General features: G+C 47.3%; 2 protein-coding genes across 3 annotated transcripts in view; one reads left to right on the plus strand and one right to left on the minus strand.

The window, feature by feature from the left end:
* The window catches only part of ccni (cyclin I), a 45,173-nt gene extending 41,237 nt beyond the window's left edge, over positions 1–3,936 (minus strand). The window contains exon 1 of one of the 2 annotated variants that reach the window (XM_078544399.1): positions 3,646–3,936. In XM_078544399.1, coding sequence (XP_078400525.1) covers positions 3,646–3,921 — 276 coding nt within the window. In that variant the 5' untranslated portion in view covers positions 3,922–3,936. The remainder of the gene's footprint in view (positions 1–3,645) is intronic. The other variant, XM_078544408.1, reaches the window with a different exon arrangement.
* Positions 3,937–10,703: 6,767 nt separating this feature from the next.
* ccng2 (cyclin G2) lies at positions 10,704–18,218 on the plus strand. Its single transcript, XM_078544428.1, has 8 exons — positions 10,704–10,810; positions 11,998–12,132; positions 12,750–12,887; positions 13,041–13,291; positions 13,616–13,694; positions 13,820–13,918; positions 15,298–15,493; positions 15,653–18,218. The coding sequence occupies exons 2-8, from the start codon at positions 11,998–12,000 to the stop codon at positions 15,802–15,804; spliced, it is 1,050 nt and encodes a 349-aa protein (XP_078400554.1). The 5' UTR covers positions 10,704–10,810; the 3' UTR covers positions 15,805–18,218.
* The last annotated feature ends 2,704 nt before the right edge of the window (positions 18,219–20,922 follow it).

Consider the following 20,922-nt stretch of genomic DNA (forward strand, 5'->3'; position numbering starts at 1 on the left):
ACCTCCCCCCCCTCCTTGCTCCCCCCCTCCTTGCTCCCCCTCTCACCTCCCCCCTCCTTGCTCCACCTCTCACCTCCCCCCCTCCTTGTTCCCCCTCTCACCTTCCCCCCCCCTTGCTCCCCCTCTCACCTCGCCCCCCCTTGCTCCCCCTCTCACCTCCCCCCCCTTGCTCCCCCTCTCACCTCCCCCCCCTTGCTCCCCCGCTCACCTCCCCCCACTTGCTCCCCTTCTCACCTCCCCCCACTTGCTCCCCTTCTCACCTCCCCCCCCCCTCCATGCTCCTCTTCTCACCTCCTCCCTCCCACCTCCCCCACCTCCTTGCTCCACCTCTCACCTCCCCGCCTCCTTGCTCCCCTCCCCCCACTCCTTGCTCCCCTCTCACCTCCCCCCACTCCTTGCTCCGCTCTCACCGCCCCCCACTCCTTGCTCCCCTCTCACCTCCCCCCACTCCTTGCTCCCCTCTCACCTCCCCCCACTCCTTGCTCCCCTCTCACCTCCCCCCCCACTCCTTGCTCCCCTCTCACCTCCCCCCACTCCTTGCTCCCCTCTCACCTCCCCCCCCCCACTACTTGCTCCCCTCTCACCTCCCCCCCCTCCTTGCTCCCCCTCTCACCTCCCCCACCCCCTCCTTGCTCCCCCTCTCACCTCCCCCACCCCCTCCTTGCTCCCCCTCTCACCTCCCCCACCCCCTCCTTGCTCCCCCTCTCACCTCCCCCACCCCCTCCTTGCTCCCCCTCTCACCTCCCCCACCCCCTCCTTGCTCCCCCTCTCACCTCCCCCACCCCCTCCTTACTCCCCCTCTCACCTCCCCCCCCTTACTCCCCCTCTCACCTCCCCCTTACTCCCCGTCTCACCTCCCCCCCTCCCACCTCCCCCCCTCCTTGTTCCCCCTCTCAGCTCCCCCCCTCCTTGCTCCCCTCTCACCTCCCCCTCTCCTTGTTCCCCCTCTCACCTCCCCCCCTCCTTGTTCCCCCTCTCACCTCCCCCCTCCTTGTTCCCCTCCTCCTTGTTCCCCCTCTCACCTCCCCCCCCTCCTTGCTCCCCTCCCCCCTCACCTCCCCCCCCTTGCTCTCCCTCTCACCTCTCTCCCCTTGCTCCCCCTCTCACCTCCCCCACCTTGCTCCCCCTCTCACCTCCCCCCCTTGCTCCCCCTCCTCGTTCCCCCCTCTCACCTCCCCCTCTTTGCTCCCCCTCTCATCTCCCCCCCTCCTTGTTCCCCCTCTCACCTCCCCCCCTCCTTGCTCCCCTCTCACCTCCCCCCCCACTTGCTCTCCTCTCACCTCCCCCCCCCTTGCTCCCCTCTCACCTCCCCCCCCCTTGCTCCCCTCTCACCTCCCCCCCTCCTTGTTCCCCCTCTCATCACCCCCCCTCCTTGTTCCCCCTCTCATCACCCCCCCCCTCACCTCCCCCCCCTCCTTGCTCCCCTCTCACCCCCCCTCCTTGCTCCCCTCTCACCCCCCCTCCTTGCTCCCCTCTCACCCCCCCCTCCTTGCTCCCCTCTCATCCCCCCTCCTTGCTCCCCTCTCACCCCCCCCCCCTTGCTCCCCTCTCACCCCCCCTCCTTGCTCCCCTCTCACCCCCCCCTCCTTGCTCCCCTCTCACCCCCCCCCTCCTTGCTCCCTCTCTCACCTCCCCCCCTCCTTGCTCCCCTCTCACCTCCCCCCCTCCTTGCTCCCCTCTCACCCCCCCCTCCTTGCTCCCCTCTCACCCCCCCTCCTTGCTCCCCTCTCACCCCCCCCCCTTGCTCCCCTCTCACCCCCCCCCTCCTTGCTCCCCTCTCACCCCCCCCTCCTTGCTCCCCTCTCACCCCCCCCTCCTTGCTCCCCTCTCACCTCCCCCCTCCTTGCTCCCCTCTCACCCCCCCCCCTTCTTGCTCCCCTCTCACCCCCCCCCTTCTTGCTCCCCTCTCACCCCCCCCTCCTTGCTCCCCTCTCACCTCCCCCCCCTCCTTGCTCCCCTCTCACCTCCCCCCCCTCCTTGCTCCCCTCTCACCTCCCCCCCTCCTTGCTCCCCTCTCACCTCCCCCCCCTCCTTGCTCCCCTCTCACCTCCCCCCCCTCCTTGCTCCCCTCTCACCTCCCCCCCCTCCTTGCTCCCCTCTCACCTCCCCCCCCTCCTTGCTCCCCTCTCACCTCCCCCCCCTCCTTGCTCCCCTCTCACCTCCCCCCCCTCCTTGCTCCCCTCTCACCTCCCCCTCTCCTTGTTCCCCCTCTCACCTCCCCCCCTCCTTGTTCCCCCTCTCACCTCCCCCTCCTTGTTCCCCTCCTCCTTGTTCCCCCTCTCACCTCCCCCCCCTCCTTGCTCCCCTCCCCCCTCACCTCCCCCCCCTTGCTCTCCCTCTCACCTCTCTCCCCTTGCTCCCCCTCTCACCTCCCCCACCTTGCTCCCCCTCTCACCTCCCCCCCTTGCTCCCCCTCCTCGTTCCCCCTCTCACCTCCCCCTCTTTGCTCCCCCTCTCATCTCCCCCCCTCCTTGTTCCCCCTCTCACCTCCCCCCCTCCTTGCTCCCCTCTCACCTCCCCCCCCACTTGCTCTCCTCTCACCTCCCCCCCCCTTGCTCCCCTCTCACCTCCCCCCCCTTGCTCCCCTCTCACCTCCCCCCCTCCTTGTTCCCCCTCTCATCACCCCCCCTCCTTGTTCCCCCTCTCATCACCCCCCTCTCACCTCCCCCCCCTCCTTGCTCCCCTCTCACCCCCCCTCCTTGCTCCCCTCTCACCCCCCCCTCCTTGCTCCCCTCTCACCCCCCCCTCCTTGCTCCCCTCTCACCCCCCCCCCTCCTTGCTCCCCTCTCACCCCCCCTCCTTGCTCCCCTCTCACCCCCCCCCTCCTTGCTCCCCTCTCACCCCCCCCCTCCTTGCTCCCCTCTCACCTCCCCCCCTCCTTGCTCCCCTCTCACCTCCCCCCCTCCTTGCTCCCCTCTCACCCCCCCCTCCTTGCTCCCCTCTCACCCCCCCTCCTTGCTCCCCTCTCACCCCCCCCCTTGCTCCCCTCTCACCCCCCCCTCCTTGCTCCCCTCTCACCCCCCCCTCCTTGCTCCCCTCTCACCCCCCCTCCTTGCTCCCCTCTCACCCCCCCCCTCCTTGCTCCCCTCTCACCTCCCCCCCTCCTTGCTCCCCTCTCACCCCCCCCCTTCTTGCTCCCCTCTCACCCCCCCCCCTTCTTGCTCCCCTCTCACCCCCCCCTCCTTGCTCCCCTCTCACCCCCCCCCTCCTTGCTCCCCTCTCACCTCCCCCCCCTCCTTGCTCCCCTCTCACCTCCCCCCCCTCCTTGCTCCCCTCTCACCTCCCCCCCCTCCTTGCTCCCTCTCACCTCCCCCCCCTCCTTGCTCCTGCTCCCCTCTCACCTCCCCCCCTCCTTGCTCCCCTCTCACCTCCCCCCCCTCCTTGCTCCCCTCTCACCTCCCCCCCCTCCTTGCTCCCCTCTCACCTCCCCCCCCTCCTTGCTCCCCTCTCACCTCCCCCCCTCCTTGCTCCCCTCTCACCTCCCCCCCTCCTTGCTCCCCTCTCACCTCCCCCCCCTCCTTGCTCCCCTCTCACCTCCCCCCCCTCCTTGCTCCCCTCTCACCTCCCCCCCCTCCTTGCTCCCCTCTCACCTCCCCCCCTCCTTGCTCCCCTCTCACCTCCCCCCCCTCTTGCTCCCCCTCTCACCTCCCCTGCGAAGCTGCAATGTTTACAGTCGGACTCGATCATCTGGTCCATGAACCCGCGGACCGTCACTCCCTTCAGTTCTCCATGTCGGCGCTCAGACGCTGCAGGAAAGCGGCGGTGGGAGCAGACGATGTCCTGGTCTGACGTGTGCAGGTCCGGGTCGCGCTCGCATGAGCTCGGGCTACGGTTCCTGATCCTCGGCCTCAGGAGCCGCTTCCCCGCGAGGCCGCGACCCGCAGAAAGAGCCGGGCTCGTCACCTCACCGCCCACATACATCCGCGCACAGCCCCAAAACCAGCAGCAAAACCGCCAGTTTTACTGCCACTGCCGAACATATTGCCTGACAAACCCCACTGACAGGCTTGCTGCACCCTCCAAGAGAGACTAACAGCTGGGGAGGGGAACGATTAACTGGGCACTACTTTAGCCTGGCAGATGAACACCGCCTCGGTGTGAGGAGTTCTGTGGTCTGAGCTCCCACAATGCATCGCGGTGCCTGTAAACAAGGCCCATGGAGGATCAGTGCCTACTGGGCGTGGGCGCGCTTCATTCTTCACTGTCCAATGGGCGGAGGGGGGCTTCACTCTTCACTGGGGGGTTCACTCTTCAGTAGGGTTTCACTGTTCAATGGAGGGGGGTTATGTACACTGGGTATTACTGTCAGTGGGAGTGTCATGGCCTACTAGGGGCGCCGCTGTCCGCGGTGGAGCGGATCACTGATGGGGATCACTGTCCACTAGTGGGTCACTGTTCACTTGCAACATCCAACATGCCCAGAGGAAAGCTAGAGGTGCAGCAGCTACAGAAGTTCCCCCAAGCACCAACAACGAAACATTTACTGCCAATTCTGTGGATGCTCATGTCGATCTTACATTGGACTCTTCAGTAGTGAGAGGACCCACAGAAGATGATGATGTCACTTATAGCTTGGAGACACTTGAATAATGAGGAGTCTACCATTAACTCTTGTTCTGTGCGAATGTGTAGTTGTACAGGGTTGGTATGGAGTTAACAGTATAGAGTAGCATTTTTATGCTTCATGAATGTGATATTCTGATGGTGATATACTCATATTGTTCATAATTAAGTAACCTGTTTTTTGGTGCGCTTATGCTTCTGTCTCTATCTGTTATATCAAACTCAGAAGCCATGATGGCACTATGGTAACCAGAAGGTAACTGCAGTGCATGCTCTCAGCAATAGTTTTTTTTAAATGAAATATATATTTTTTACTTAGTATAGTATCAAAAGGGCAATGATTTTTGTGTTATTATTTCCTTTTTAAGCAGAGACTGATCGTAGCCCACACCTTGGGTAAGAGATCGATTATGGCACGATTATTTCACAATTGCCCTGTCTCATGACAACCGGCCAACTGAACTAAAGCTTTGTTCCATAGTTTGTCCTCAGTCAAATCTATGGATGTTCACTTGGTGACCAAGTATTTATTAATGGACGTTATTGGTGAGATTTTGGCTGTCAGAAAGGAAAGTGAAACGTTAACTTTGTGCAAAATGCATAAATCCTAGAGTGTGATTTTACCCTCATCCACTCAGCAGAAACCTAATAATTAAAGTCCCTCAGTCAACAACTCACACTGGAGCCGCCAGGTACTAACTTGTTGGGATTTTCACCATAGGTGGCAAGGGCAGGCATGAAAGCGGGCAGAGTTCTTTTAAGCATATCATTGACTTCATTGTTGGAGAGAAAGCGCCCGTTCACTTTGTGAAATCTTGATGATGATTCTTGCCAAAACATCTGACTGTAGAATGCACCACAGATGAACATGATCCTTTCTGCACCCATAAACTCTGACGTCCAGTTGACCTTGCTTGATTGCAATTAATGATGGGAACCCTGCAGATTTTCCTCTCCTTAACCCTCAGAGGGCAATTGCAATGCCACTATCACTGGCCTGACTGGGATCAGCAAATTCAACACAGACTAATGCATTCTCCTGTCACTTCGACAGATGAATGTTTGCAAGGAGACCAAATTGTTCACTGTCTAGGTTGTTGTCGTCTCATATGTGATGGTAAACCAAATCTTGTTTCACAAACCTGATTGCAAGCATTACTTGTAAGTTCACTGTTGGAGTGGAGGGTAAAGGTGAGATTATGGCATGCTTGTCCTGTAAGGGCCTGACTCTGTTCTCCTCAAATGTTGGGATTGCTTGATGACAGACCATTTCTCCATTTGGATCTGCCCAGGGTTGTTTTTTCTCATGCAGTGGGGTCCAACTTACAGACTCTGAGATTGGCTTTCAGATAGTCTTTGTATCTGAGTTTGGGATGTTCAGATTCCTGTGCTCAGCTGGCTGTAGAATATCGCCTTTGGTAGGCAGGAATCCTCCATGCAAACCTCATGGCTGACCCAGCAAAGCTGAGCTCTAAAGAGTATGCTCTTGATATCAGGTATGCAGCACCTTTGGTGTTAGGGATTTTGTTCTGCCACATAATGTTGCAGAAAGATCCTAAGCAGTGAAAGTGGAATAAATACACCTGGTTGCTTTATGTGATGCTGGTAGGTTGTCCATGCCTCACACCTACAGAGAAGTGATGTGAGAATCACTGTCTGGTAGACTTTGACTTTTCTTCGAGGCAAACTGCATTCTCTCTCCAAAGCCTGTTGGCGAGCTTGCCAAATGCTGACCTTGCTCTTGCCAGGCATTGGATGATTTCATCATCCAACATAGTGTTGTTGGAGAGGATACTCCCAAATTAGCAGGACTTCTGAACTGAGTTGAGGGGTGTATTGTTAATTGTGAGTTGTGGACCTTGGAATTTGTGGCTGGGGGCAGGATAGTACAAGATCTCTGTCTTTTTCAGACTTATTGTAAGGCCAAAGCATTCTGAGGCTTGATGAAAGCGGTCAACAAGCAGCTGGATGTGCTCAGGAATGTGTACTATAAGAGAACAGTCGTTGGCAAACAAGAGTTCACTTAGTAGCCGTTCTGTGATCTTTATGCAAGCCTTGAACCTTTGCAGATTGAAAGGATTGCCATCGTCTTGAAATGAGTGTGTACTCCTATGCAGAGATCTTTGAGTACAGACAAGAGAACGGCCAAAAATTAGATGGCAAACGGAACTGGAGTCATTATGCAGCCTTGCTTGGTGCCATTGGTGACAGGAAATCCATCTGATGCGCCATTCTGCATCTCACTGTCATGTGATCAGTGGTACAGAATAGCGCATCATGCTGCCATGAAATGAGGGATGACCTGATCATCTTTTCAGGGCAGCCATATTTGTGCAGCACCCTACACAATGAACACCATGTAGAGGTCCTTCTTCTGTGTGTGGGACTTTTCTTGAATTTTGACACACTGCAAAGATCATATCAACCATTCAACATCCAGCACAAAAGCAACACTATGATCCTGGGTACACTGAGTCTGTAAGACAATCCTGTTAAGAACAACCTATCCAAGAATTTTTCCCACTTTAGAGAATAATGAGATACCATGATGATTGTCACAGATGGACTTGATTCCCTTCTGTTTGTAAAGGTGAGTTATGGAAGCATCCTTAATCTTGGGACATAATGCCCTGGTTCCAGATTAAGCAGAAGAGGCTACTGAGTTTCCTAACCAAGTATACTTGAATACTACACACACTATCAGTGATCTGACTGGGATCAGTAAATTCAACACAGACTAAGTCATAGCAAAATACTGGGAATGCTGAAATTCTGAAATAAAAACAGAACATGCTGGAAATACTCAACAGGTCAGGCAGCATCTGCAGAGAGAGGTGTACTATAAGGGTCTGGTACATATAGGGTTAGTGTGGGATTGAGTACAGTACCGTCCACTTAATGATGTAAGAGAGCACATGACCCACATCCAGTGTAAGTCAACGTTGTATAGAGCCTTGTGTATCAGCAAGCATGGAGACAACTCCTAGCTTGAACCCTTTACTGTATAAAAGCAAAAAACTGTGGATGCTGGAAATCCAAAACAAAAATAAAAATACCTGGAAAAACTCAGCAGGTCTGGCAGCATCTGTGGAGAGGAGCACAGTTAACGTTTCGAGTCCGCATGACTCTTCAACAGAACTAAGGAAAAATAGAAAAGGGGTGAAATATAAGCTGGTTTAATGGGGGGCGGAGTGGGACAAGAAGAGCTGGATAGAGGGCCAGTGATAGGTGGAGATAACCAAAAGATGTCACAGACAAAAGGACAAAGAGGTGTTGAAGGTGGTGATATTATCTAAAGGAAAGTGCTAATTAAGGGTAGAAAGCAGGACGAGCAAGGTACAGATAGCCCTAGTGGGGGTGGGGTGAAGGAATCGAAAAAGGTTAAAAGGTTGAGATAAAACAATGGATGGAAATACATTTAAAAATAATGGAAATAGGTGGAAAAAGAAAAATCTATATAAATTATTGGAAAAAACAAAAAGGAGGGGGGAAATTGGAAAGGGGGTGGGGATGGAGGAGAGAGTTCATGATCTAAAATTGTTGAACTCAATATTCAGTCCGGAAGGCTGTAAAGTGCCTAGTCGGAAGATGAGATGCTGTTCCTCCAGTTTGCGTTGAGCTTCACTAGAACAATGCAGCAGGCCAAGGACGGACATGTGGGCATGAGAGCAGGGTGGAGTGTTGAAATGGCAAGCAACAGGGAGATCTGGGTAATGCTTGCGGACAGACTGAAGGTTCTGCAAAGCGGTCACCCAGTCTGCTTTTGTATTACCTCAAATATCTCCAGATTGAATTCCATGTGCCATTTTTCTGCCCAACTGATCAGTTGATTGACCAGTCTACAGCTTTCTTCCTCAGCCATTTTTCATAGCATCTGCAAACTTCTTCTAGATTTTCCCACAAGAGGAAACATCCTCTCCACATCCACCCTGTCAAGACTCCTCAGGATCTTATATGTTTCAATTAAGTCACCTCTTGCTCTTCTAGACTCCAGCGGATACAAGCCTAGCCTGTCCAACCTTTCCTTATAAGACAACCCACCCATTCCAGGTATTAGTCTGGTAAACCTTGCAACGCATTTACATTCTACCTTAAATAAAGTGACCAATACTGTTCAAGGTACTCCAGATGTGGTCTCACTGGTGCTCTGTATAACTGAAGCATAACCTCCTTACCTTTCTTTTCAATTTCCCTCGTAACAAATGATAACATTCTATTAGCTTTCCTCATTACTTGCTGTACCTGCATACTAGCCTTTTGCAATTCATGCACTAAGATACCCAGATCCCTCTGCATCTCAGAGCTCTGCAATCACTCGCCATTTAGATAATATGCTTCTCTTTTATTCTTTCTGCCAAATGGACAATTTCACATTTTCCCACATTATACTCCATTTGCCAGATCTTTGCCCACTCACTTAACCTATATGTATCTTTTTGTAGCCTCTGTATGTCCTCTTCACAACTTACTTTCCTACCTATCCTTTTATCATCAGCAAATTTGGCAGCCATCCCATCCATCCCTTCATCCAAGTCATTTATATAAATTGTAAAAAGTTGAGGTCCCAGCACTGATCCCTGTGGCACACCACTCGTTTCATCTTGTCAACCTGAAGCAGATCCATTTATGCCGACTCTCTGCTTCCTGTTAGCCAGCCAATCTTCTATCCATGCCAATATGTTACCCCCTATACCATGAGCTCTTCTGCAATAACCTTTGATGTGGCATTTTATCTTGCATTTTACGCCTGAAATATGAGCCTATCTTTTCATGTACTAACTGACATGCTTTATTTTTATTTTGAATTTAAGTTGTTTTGTTCTAGCTACCATCTAGTTTGATCTAGTTACCAACCCTGGTTGGACATATCACATGACCTACTACCTCCTGCAAAGCTAAACAGCCCTTTATCCCAGCATCAAAATTTCTATAATAAGCAAAAATGTTCAAGGAAAATTATAAAAACACATGATTTAAAAAAAAACCCTATTTCTCTCTGGAGATTAATGCTCACTGGAGGTTAATTTTTAAATCCTGGAGACTTCCAGGATTAGCCTGAAAGGTTGGCTGTCCTGATGCCAGGGAGGTCATTGTGAACCAATCAAATGAATACATAGAATAGTTTTGAAGCAGAGACATATTGGATTTGAACGTTAACTCTGTTTCTCCCTCCATAGATGCTGCCTGATCTGCTGAGTTTTTCCAGCATTTTCTGTTTTTATTATACAAATAAATAGATAGCATAATAAATAATACTGGCTCTGAAGAAGAATCATAAGGACTCGAAACATTAACTTTTTTTCTCCACAGATGCTGTTGGACCTGAGTTTTTCCAGCATTTTCTGTTTTTGTTTCATAATAAATAATACACATTGCCCCAGAAATCATCCCAAAAAATTAATTTCTGTATCTCTTAATTTTGCAAGGGATGTTATGAAGTCTATAAACACAGTGATGTTATATTATGGGTGTATATTTTGTGCATGGTGCAGTGTCTCAGGTCTAAACATGCAGAATTGAAATCTACTCAGCAACATATACTGGTCATGTTTAAAGGCCGTTTCCACCAATCATTAACCATCTTTGCTATTACAATCAACCAATCAGCACCTTACCTGTTATACATCGAACCAATCGTGGAGGGTTACCTGATTAATGCCGATCAATCAGGCTTCAAGTTTATGGACCAATCAGAATGCTCTATTTTGGGCGGACTTTTCGAACAGGCCAATCAGAGAGGGACATTTAACAGGAGCGACCGAATGTACCTGTGGCAAATGGAATGCGCATCCGCCGCTCCCAAATAAAAAGAACAATCATTCAGCGTAACGAGGAGTTATTAATAAAGCTCAAAATACTCAACCTCTAAAACTTCCAGGAAAGTGTGGTTGTGAGCAAGACTGCCTTTACTAAAACGGAAAGATTGGACAAGAAATGAGGAACTATTTTACTGATTTATTCATGATTAGAAAAATGCCTCCGCCGAGGTGATGTTAGCAGCGTCAGTAAATATTCGACATAGAAACAGAGAGAGAGAGAGAGAGAGACAAACAGAGCGAGGGAAGGGGGGGTCAGAGAGTAAGAGAAGGAACGGGGTGGGTGGGAGACAGACAGAGACAGACAGGGAGTGGGGACAGGACGGGGGGGGGACCAAGGCATCGGGAGGACGGGTGATCACCGGCTCCGCATTGGCTCCTCTGACCCTGGATTTTAACTGCAATCGAGAGTGACATTGAACGGCAAAACCGTGAGTTCAAATCGGAGGAAATCTGGGTGTTTACATTGATCTTCGACTGGGGAGGGGGAGGGGGAGGGGGAGGGGGAGGGTTGGGGGTCTGGGTGTTTACATTGATCTTCGACTGGGGAGGGAGGGAGGGAGGGGTCTGGGTGTTTACAACTGTGGGGGGGAGGGGAAGGGGTCTGGGTGTTTACTTTGATCTTCGACTGGGGGGGGGAGGGGGAGGGGAAGGGGTCTGGGTGTTTACAACTGGGGGGGGAGGGGAAGGGGTCTGGGTGTTTACTTTGATCTTCGACTGGGGGGGGAGGGGAAGGGGTCTGGGTGTTTACAACTGGGGGGGGAGGGGAAGGGGTCTGGGTGTTTACTTTGATCTTCGACTGGGGGGGGGAGGGGGAGGGGAAGGGGTCTGGGTGTTTACTTTGATCTTCGACTGAGGGGGGAGGGGAAGGGGTCTGGGTGTTTACAACTGGGGGGGGAGGGGAAGGGGTCTGGGTGTTTACTTTGATCTTCGACTGGGGGGGGGAGGGGGAGGGGAAGGGGTCTGGGTGTTTACAACTGGGGGGGGAGGGGAAGGGGTCTGGGTGTTTACAACTGGGGGGGGAGGGGAAGGGGTCTGGGTGTTTACAATTGGGGGGGGAGGGGAAGGGGTCTGGGTGTTTACTTTGATCTTCGACTGAGGGGGGAGGGGAAGGGGTCTGGGTGTTTACAACTGGGGGGGGAGGGGAAGGGGTCTGGGTGTTTACAACTGGGGGGGAGGGGAAGGGGTCTGGGTGTTTACATTGATCTTCGACTGAGGGGGGAGGGGAAGGGGTCTGGGTGTTTACATTGATCTTCGACTGGGGGGCAGAGGGGAAGGGGTCTGGGTGTTTACTTTGATCTTCGACTGGGGGGAGGGGAGTCTGCGGTTATTGTAATAAGCTGGGTGAGGAGTGGTACTCGGGCAAATTGTAAAACCTTTAACTGTTATTGCAGCTTAATGGATTATATCAGCTAGCTGAGCAAAGATTATGACTTGCCTCTGTGGCCTAGTTAGTCTCCGAATGTACTTGCTGTGCTTAAAGAAAAGCTTTGATAATGTTTATGAACTGAATTTTAACTGACCCATTTCTGCCACTTCTGGGTGCCTTTCGAAAAAGGCACAGCTGTTTTGAATACTTCTAAGCATTAGTAATTCCATGTTTTTGTTTTTGTTGAAGATGAAAGACTTAGTATCCTATGAGCACAACAATGAAGCTCGTAAACTATTGAAACAGATAAATCAATACTTAGAACAAGAATCCAAATTCTTACCAAGGGCAAGTGGACTCCATGTAATGGAAGCAACCTTGGAGGTAAGAAGTACGTAGGTTTGAAAGAAATCATTACCATTTTCTCCCATATTTATTCAGCTACTTGAGCATTGATTATTTAATTTTTTTGGTCATAATGTAGAAAAGAAGAGAAAATATTTTGCTGATAAATCTAAGTTGTTTGTTTTTGGGAGTGTGTTCTTTTGCTAGACCATGGTTTGCCTTGAAATAGGGATACAGCCCCTCAATCCACTCTTGTCGAACGTGCTGATGTTTCACTCACTTATCTAGAATTTAACACAGGAGTTTAAAGCCAAAAATGCAGCGTTGGTGAAGGATTGAAAGTTTTATGAATGGAGAATGTGATTAGTTAGGCAGTTGTGCAGTTGTTTCACTAACTGTTGTGTTCAGACCTGGTATCTGTCAAAATTTTTCTGTTGCTTTGCATAACATCAAAACTTGAAATCAGTGTATACTTGATAGTAATTGTTCTATTAGCAGAAATAATGTATTTTAATAATTTTGGAGTGCTGCATTTAACTTCCATTCAAATCTGACCTAGAAATATCACAATTTTAAATTTTATCTGTCCCTTAATCTGATTCCGTTTGAGTGGCAAATGAGACCATTGAAAATAGGTATCTTTATTTGGTTTGCAGAATGATGATTGTGTCTCCCCAAAGTTAAGAGATGCCAAAGTGGAAGATCTCCGGAGTTTGATCAGATTCTTCGGCTGTAGTACTGAAACTTTCGTTTTAGCAGTTAACCTACTGGACAGATTTTTGTCATTGATGAAGGTTAGAATTCTAAACAGTTACTCCATCCTTTTGGATATGTGTTTATGACTAAAATTCATTAATGGGCACATGATAAGCTCCTAAGCTTTTAATTCGCTTTCATATTTTTTAAAGATTATTTAAACTCACCTGTCTTTTGTATCGGTTCTGTAGGTGCGACCAAAGTATCTGCCTTGTCTAGGAATAAGTGTCTTCCATCTAGCAGCGAAGACCATTGAGGAAGAATGCAATATCCCTTCTGCCCATGACCTCCTCCGAATCAGCCACTGCAAGTTTACAGTGTCCGATCTCAAGCGGATGGAAAAGATTGTCTATGAAAAACTAAATGGGGAATTTAAGGCTGTCACTGCCTTGCATTTTTTACACCTGTATCATGCCCTGGCACACTGCCATGTAACTGAAAGGTTAGTACTTGATTCTTAACGATAGGAATGCCCTGTACTACATTTAGCTAAACTTAATTTATATTCTCAAAATTCTCACATCATGTTCAAAAGTTCCTGCCTTTGTTTAAAAACTTGTTTTTTGGCAGTATGCATTGTAAAATCAGAGATGTGCTCTTTTGTACACATAGCGGTTTTCTGTATGTTAGAAGAAAGCTTGTTTGATAGTGTGTGAATATATGGCTACTGATTTCAAAGATGGTCCAAGATCATGTTTGACAGAAAACAGAGATTTGGGATTGAATTGTGTTATTTTTGTATTAATGATGCATTTTCTTTCCTTAGGAAAGAATTTCTGATCCTTGACAGACTGGAAGCACAACTGAAAGCCTGCAACTGCCGATTTGTGTTTACCAGAGCTAAAGTAAGTTGGATAGATGTTATAACTCCATAAAAATGCAATGTGTAAGCCTTGTTCTGAGCTCATTTAAGTATCTTCTGTTCTGTTATAGAAATAAACTTAAGACTGAAATTTCCTTCCTTTTGCAGCCATCTGTATTGGCCTTGTCCCTTCTGACCCTTGAAGTTGAAAACCTGAAATCTGGCGACTTGTTTGAAATTATACTACGCATTCAAAAACATTCCAAAGTAGGTATATTGGAAGATGTGTTTTTCAAAACATCCTCTTTTTTCCTGTTAATTGGGTCAGCATGTTTCCTACATTTAAAACACAGCCATTTTGATACACGAGTTAATAGGATGGACGTGAGAGTTGCTACTATGTGCAGGAACTGCTGCTGAGCAAGGACCGGTGACAAACAAAATATTGTTTCTGCCCCCACCCCATTGCATTTACAAATTTCATTGTGAAAAAACCAATTGGATGATTCAGGGTCGTGAAAGCATCGCACATAATACATTGTTGATCGTGTCTAAAGAAAGCAGTACTGCAATATGATTAAGTATAGGCAGTGGCTTTAATTTACCATCAATCCACAAAAATTCAAATTTTAGTTGTGGACAGAACCATTTCAGTTGAACCTGTTATAGGCAATTTTTTTTTTAACAGCAAGTATAACATATTTGTTAAACCACATTTGCTTGACCATTTGGAGCCAATTATGTAGCACAAATTAATCAGGATAGATTCTGGAGTACATTTCAATTTGTTTAAGGAGAATAACGTGTACTGTGATCCTAATGTATAAATCAATGTAACATAGGAAATTAGACAACATTTCCAGTAAGATGCATTATCAATCAATTAATACACTTTAGGACAATTAATGGAAATTCGTTGTGGGTACAATTGCTCATGCATAACCAAAGCAAAAGAGAGAAAATTGCATCAGCATTACTACAACCCGTGTCACTATAGTGCAGCGCCAATGTCACTGCGGAAAAAGAGAATAGAGGAGGAAATAGAGTGTCTTGGGTCTTCATGCTCCATCCCTGGCATAGATACCATCAATGTGGCTATGTTTTCCTAAAATGTCTCCTGTATCAGATGTTGGTGGTGTTTTCGAAATGGAGCTGAGGCAAAATGCAGAATTTTGGAGTGTTCTCCAATCTTTGGTAAACACCATCTGCTGGCAGACAGTCGGCCAACCTTGAGTTTCTGCTGTTCCTCTGCTCTAGAAAGCTCCAGGTCAAGGAGACTGCCCACTTTTGCTGGCCCAACCCACCCTTGTGCATAGGTATTCCATCCAACAATACCTCAGCTGAGCAGCAATGTCTCCAACATAGTGATGCACATCTCCCAGGTCACATAGTCACAGATTCGGTGCGGGCCAAAGAACCGATCTGTAGAGGATGGAGTTGGGGTGGCAAGGTTGGGGGGAATAACCAGTGCACTGGATGCCCCTAGTTACAGCTGATATAGCCATGTTGAACCGGCTGCTCTTGCACGACCAGTCACTGTTCTGGAGGCTTCATCTCTCTGTCCACATGGAGGCCTCTCTCAAACTGTTGTCATCTTAAAAACATTGCCAAAAAAAAATGATAATAATGTTGTTGTTGTCTTTCAGATTAGCCATTGTGACTTAGCGTACTGGCGTGAATTGGTATCAAAATGCCTGGCTGACTACTCTTCACCTGAATGCTGCAAACCTGATAACAAGAAGCTAGTATGGATTGTTTCAAGACGTACAGCTCGTCATTTGCAGAGTAGTTACTACAGTGTTCCTGAACTACCAACTATTCCAGAAGCTGGTTGCTTCAGTGAAACTGAAAGGTAAATTGATCTGGTTTACTAATATTGAAACTTTTTGTATTAAAATATTTTCTCTTTTACGCCCAGAAATATAATAGCCTACAATATGCAGTGCTGAATTTGAATCATTTGAATTTTTTTTTTTCTATTATTCATTGTTGCTTTTTTTTAAAGTGAGGATTCCTGTGAAGAAATGAGCTGTTGTGAAGATGGCCTGAGCAGCTCCCCACAGAGTGACGCAGAAGGAGAATTTTTCCCTCGAGACCTCTTGCATCAACCCAAGTGGCAAAATTTCTGTTTTCAAACTCAATCCCCATTTTAGATCTGTAACTCGCCTTTTTGCAGGTCCTTGTGCTTTTAGCTGGCCCATATTGAGGTCATTTTAAAAAATCAAGTCTCTTGAGTTAATTTATAAGCTAAAGGGGCATTGCATTGTAATATAGTGTTTTGAAACTTCCACCGTTGTTTAAATATATTAGTCTGGAGGCATTGGTCCCCCATCCCCACATAATTATAATTTGGCATTGTTCTTACTAGCACCTTCATATTGTGTCAAGAGAAAATTTGCTTTGGATTAAGTACTTGCCGCAACTTTCTATTTGCCACAGCTAGTTTTATTAGCATTGATTTTGATTGCAAGATATGGTAACATAAGTATCACGGCATTATTTGAGAGATGAAAATCTGTATTTGGATGCTCTATGATTCAAAAACTGAAAACATTTATTTAAATTCCTTCAACACATTCAAACAAAGTTTGTGATTGACCAGATGAACTGCAGAGTCTTCTCTAATATACCATTATTGGACTTATCAAATTCAGGTGGTTGCGGTAAAAGCAAAACACTGCGGATGCAGGAAATCTGAAACAAAAACAGAAAATGCTGGAAAAACTCAGCAGGTCTCCGCTCTGAAGAAGGGTCACATGGACTCAAAACATTAACTCTGTTTCTCTCTCCACATGTGCTGCTAGACCTGCTGAGTTTTTCCAGAATTTTCTGCCATTTGTTTCAGGTGGTTGAGGGATCCTCTGTACTTCCTCTGTAAAACACAGCAATTATTGTATGGCTAGATAGCTTGCAGTTGCATCGCACTATGCTTTTTATTAAGCTTGTTTTGACTGCACATTGCTAAAAGTGGAGCATTTGCATGTTATCCGTATCCATTGGCAGAAATATAAGGATAAATTCAATGTTGCTGCACTCTAAAGAAGCACGGGTTAGAGAATTGGTACTTTAAGTATGGGCTCCCTTGGCTCGAAGTGCAGAGTCAATAAATTGACTCTTTAATGTCAGTTTTTCTTGTTGGAATTTCAAAAATTCTTTTAAAAACTTATTTGCCCTCAATTGATCAGGGCTGATATTAAAATTATATTCCAGAGATTTGTCAACACAGCTCTTTTGCGTGATTGCAAATAACCTTGTCTTTTTATCAAAGATTGCTGATATTTCAAGACTGGCTTCCAATAGTGTCTGGAAATTAAATCTTTTAATATTCATGCTTCTGGTTGTAAAATGTCAATATTAAATGTTTGTGGGGGCAGCGGGTGAAGTTATTCATAAAATGAGGGAAAAGTAGAAGTGGATGTCATTCTTGGAAAAACTGCAGAGTATGTCCATTTTATCTACTATAAAAGGGTGGCATTGTTTTTGTTTTAAATGCAGAGCTGGAAAGCCCTGTAAATTTATCTTTTGCTCCAAAAATTGAATTATCCAATAATTTAAAATAAGTTCAATTGAATGTCACGGGAGGGTTTTGTTTTTGTTGTTCCACAGTTTCAATTTCAATGAACTTAACACCTAAGTGATTTCAAATTTATAGGGGTAGACTGTAAACCTTAATTGTTGGAATTCCTCATATAGCATTGTCAATTGTCAATTGTCAATGTTAAAATATGTCAGCTTTTCTCACCAATTATGCTTTCCTGCCCATCGACAATTTCCTCACTCTCGGTCTCTTCCTTTCCCCCCTCCCCCACCCACTCCACTTTTCACAAGCTGTGTGTTAGTGACAGATGTGATGGCATTCTCACGTCTATCAGCAATTTTTCATGTCTCACTCCAGCTGATTGGAGAGTGTCCAAATCAGTTAGGTTAGACATACGTTTTGGTCATGTAAAAGAGCTTTCCTTTTAAAAAAATGAAAAAAGTGCCAACTGGAGGAAATGTACTTTTTAAAATTTGCCAATATTACAGGTTTTTGTGATAGTACTCTGTCAAAACCGCTGTGCTCTTATCTTTTAGCAGCAATTACCTCAAACAGGAGCCTTTGGTAAAGTAATTTGTTTTTGTACAACCTTTTGGTGGTTCAAGTGCCAACCATATATTTTTGATGAGGACTTTACTGTGTGATTAGTGATGTACTAGTTGATATGATTGATCAATGAATGTGCTTGCTCCTAGTTTAATACTTTTTTGGGTATGAAGTAAAAGTTGTTTCCTATAGCCTCTGTGCAATGTAGATGTATGGAGGAGAAGTCCTAGTTTACAAAAAAAAATGTGTAGTAATAGTGTAACTTAAATGTACAGAAAAAAGTGCACTTATTTTTTTTCCTATTCAGGTATGAAAGCAACCAACGCACTTACATGAAAAGGTATTATGTAGCATTGTCTGGTTCTTTGACATGGTGTACAAATTCTATGTAGATATTAACTTATTGTATATTTCCAGTTTATACAAATTGCATAACATATCAACCTGACAAACTTCTATCATTAAAGAGGTTGAGTAAATAAAGTCTCTTTGAAATCTATATTTTATTCAAAATTTTGGAACACATATTTGACTGCTAAAGCATGTATTTTGTAGACCATCTTCCCTTTTATATACATAATGTTGTACTCACATGGCTTGTGCTTGTAACCCTAACATCGTAGGTATGTTAAGGTATCCAGCTTTCTATACTATGGAGTGCATTAGAGACAGTTCTAGAACAAAACGTCTTGGCTAGGGATAGACAATTTTATTATCTTGTGTAATGAGATAGAGTTAATTCGTAATATCATAGTAAAAGATCCAAAGGGGCAGAGTGATCATATTGTGATAGAATTTGACGTACTAGTGTTCGAAACAAGAGTCCTAAACCTAAATAAAGTCAATTACATAGCTATGACTGGTGAGTTGGATGAGATTGATTTGAAAAATAGATTAAAAGATATGACTGTAGATAAGCAATGAAAAACATTTAAAGAAATAATTCAGAATTCTCAATGCATTCTATTGAGAAACAAAGTGGTGAACTAAAGAAGTTAAGGATAGTATTAGATTAAATGGTAATGTTGTAAAGAACAGTAGTGAGCCTGAGGATTGGGAAAGTTTTAAAAACCAGCAAAGGTCCACCAAAAAATGATTTTAAAAAGGGATGGAATAGATTGAGTAAATACCAATATAAAAACGGATCGTATGAGTTTCTAAAAATATGTATAAAGAGAGTACCAAAAGTAAATGTAGGTCCTGCAGAGACTGAGACTGGAGAAATTATGATGGGGAATAACAAAATGGCAGAGATGTTAAACATTATGTATCTGAATTTACAGCAGAAGACAAAAATATGGGGAAGTAAGGGGCTAATGAGAGTGAGGAACATAAAGTAACTAATATCAGTAGAGGAAAAAGTACTCTAGAAACTAATCAGACTAAAAGTCAACAAATTCCTTGGGGCTAATTGCCTAAATCCTAGGTTTCTAAAAGAGCTGCAGAGATAGCAGATGCACTGGTTGCAATTTTCCAAAATTCCCTAGGTTCTAGAACAGTCCCAGTGGATTGGAAGGTGCGCAATTTTGATGTCCTTATCTAAGGAAGGATACACTTACCCTGGAGGCAATACAGCACAGATTCCTGGGATGAGAGGGTTGACACCCCATGCCAGTGACTCTGAAGCTCACAGTTGCCCTCCACTTCTATGTCTCTGGCTCCTTTCAGGGCTTGGTGGGTGACCTTTGCAGTGCCTCCCAATCAGCTGTCCACACTTGTGTCAAACAGGTTACAGACGCTCTGTTCAGACGGGCATTGACCTTCATCCACTTCCGCTGCGACCAGCTAAGTCAGGCACAGTGAGCCAGAGGCCCATTGCTGGCTTCCCCTGCGTCCAGGGTGCAATAGACTGTACACATGTGGCCATCAAGGTGCCAGCAGGGGATCCCGGTGCCTTCGTCAACAGGAAGGGCTTCCACTCCATAACATGCAGATAGTGTGTGATCACAGGATGCTGATTCTACAAGTCAGTGCAAGGTACCCAGGCAGCTCCCATGATGCCGACGTCCTCAGACACTCCCAGGTGCTGGCGCTCTTCATTGCTCCAGCCCGGCTGGATGGATGGCTGCTGGGTGACAAGGGCTATCCCCTCCGAAGGTGGCTCATGACGCCACTCTGCCATCCAAGAACAGAAGCTGAGGAGCGCTACAGTAGGAACCACAGCACCACAAGGACTGTGGTGGAGAGAGTCATCGGTCTTTTCAAAATGTGCTTCTGTTGCCTGGACTGCTCAGGGGGCGCACCCCAGTAGCCCCCAGATCACGTCTCTGTGATAGTGGTAGCATGCTGCGCTCTGCACGATCTTGCGCTGGAAAGGGGTGATGCAGTTGACAATGAAGACCTTGACGCAGTGGATGAGGCTGCACATGATGAATCCAGCAGTGGCTCAGAGGATGAGGAAGCATAGGGCAATGATGAGGGGCAGCACGCCGACCCGCTACTACACCAAGGAGGCAGGGACACCTGGGACAATTTAATCCAGCGAACCTTCAGCTAGCTCCACACACTGGATCAGCAGGAACAGCATTGCCTGGCGCTTCCACATGTTGCACTTATTTGCTACATCTTCCACCTTATCAGCTGCAACTAAGGGCTTAGTGCAGAAACATCAATGTCCACTCAAACACTCATGAGATGTCTGTGAAACATACAAATGCAGCACAAAGGAAACACCCTCAGCCATGGTCAGAAAACTGGACTTTATTCAGTCCAACATCAAACACAAACGTGTCTCTTACAAACATAACTATTTGTTCCCTAAGCTAAGGCCAACACAAAATCACCAGTGACATACCCGTGGAGTGCCTAATGTGCCTTATGCTTCTGTTTGCGGGTGCTATGTCTAGGTGCCGCCCCATCGCTCGGAGTGGCTTGTGAGACAGCCTGCTGACTCAGCTGTCCTGTTGTCCTCGATGACTTTGATGGGCATCATCTGGCCCCGCCTGGGAGGGAGTGGCCAGTTCCAGAACTGGCACCTCCCCAGTCGTCACAGCCTCAGCGGATACAACGGTCACTGGCAGAGGGGCGGAGGAGCTGCTGCCCTCATCCGGAGCGCCCTGAGAGGAGCCCGCAGCAACGACGGACAGCTGCTGCGCCGACGTGAGGTCACATTGGACCTCCCTGCTCACCACAGATGCATGGGCACCGAGCGGCGACACTTGGTGCCCAGAACATCTCCCACATTGCG

Source organism: Cetorhinus maximus, chromosome 1 (genome assembly GCF_964194155.1).
Source record: "Cetorhinus maximus chromosome 1, sCetMax3.hap1.1, whole genome shotgun sequence".
NCBI classification, from domain to species: Eukaryota; Metazoa; Chordata; class Chondrichthyes; order Lamniformes; family Cetorhinidae; genus Cetorhinus; species Cetorhinus maximus.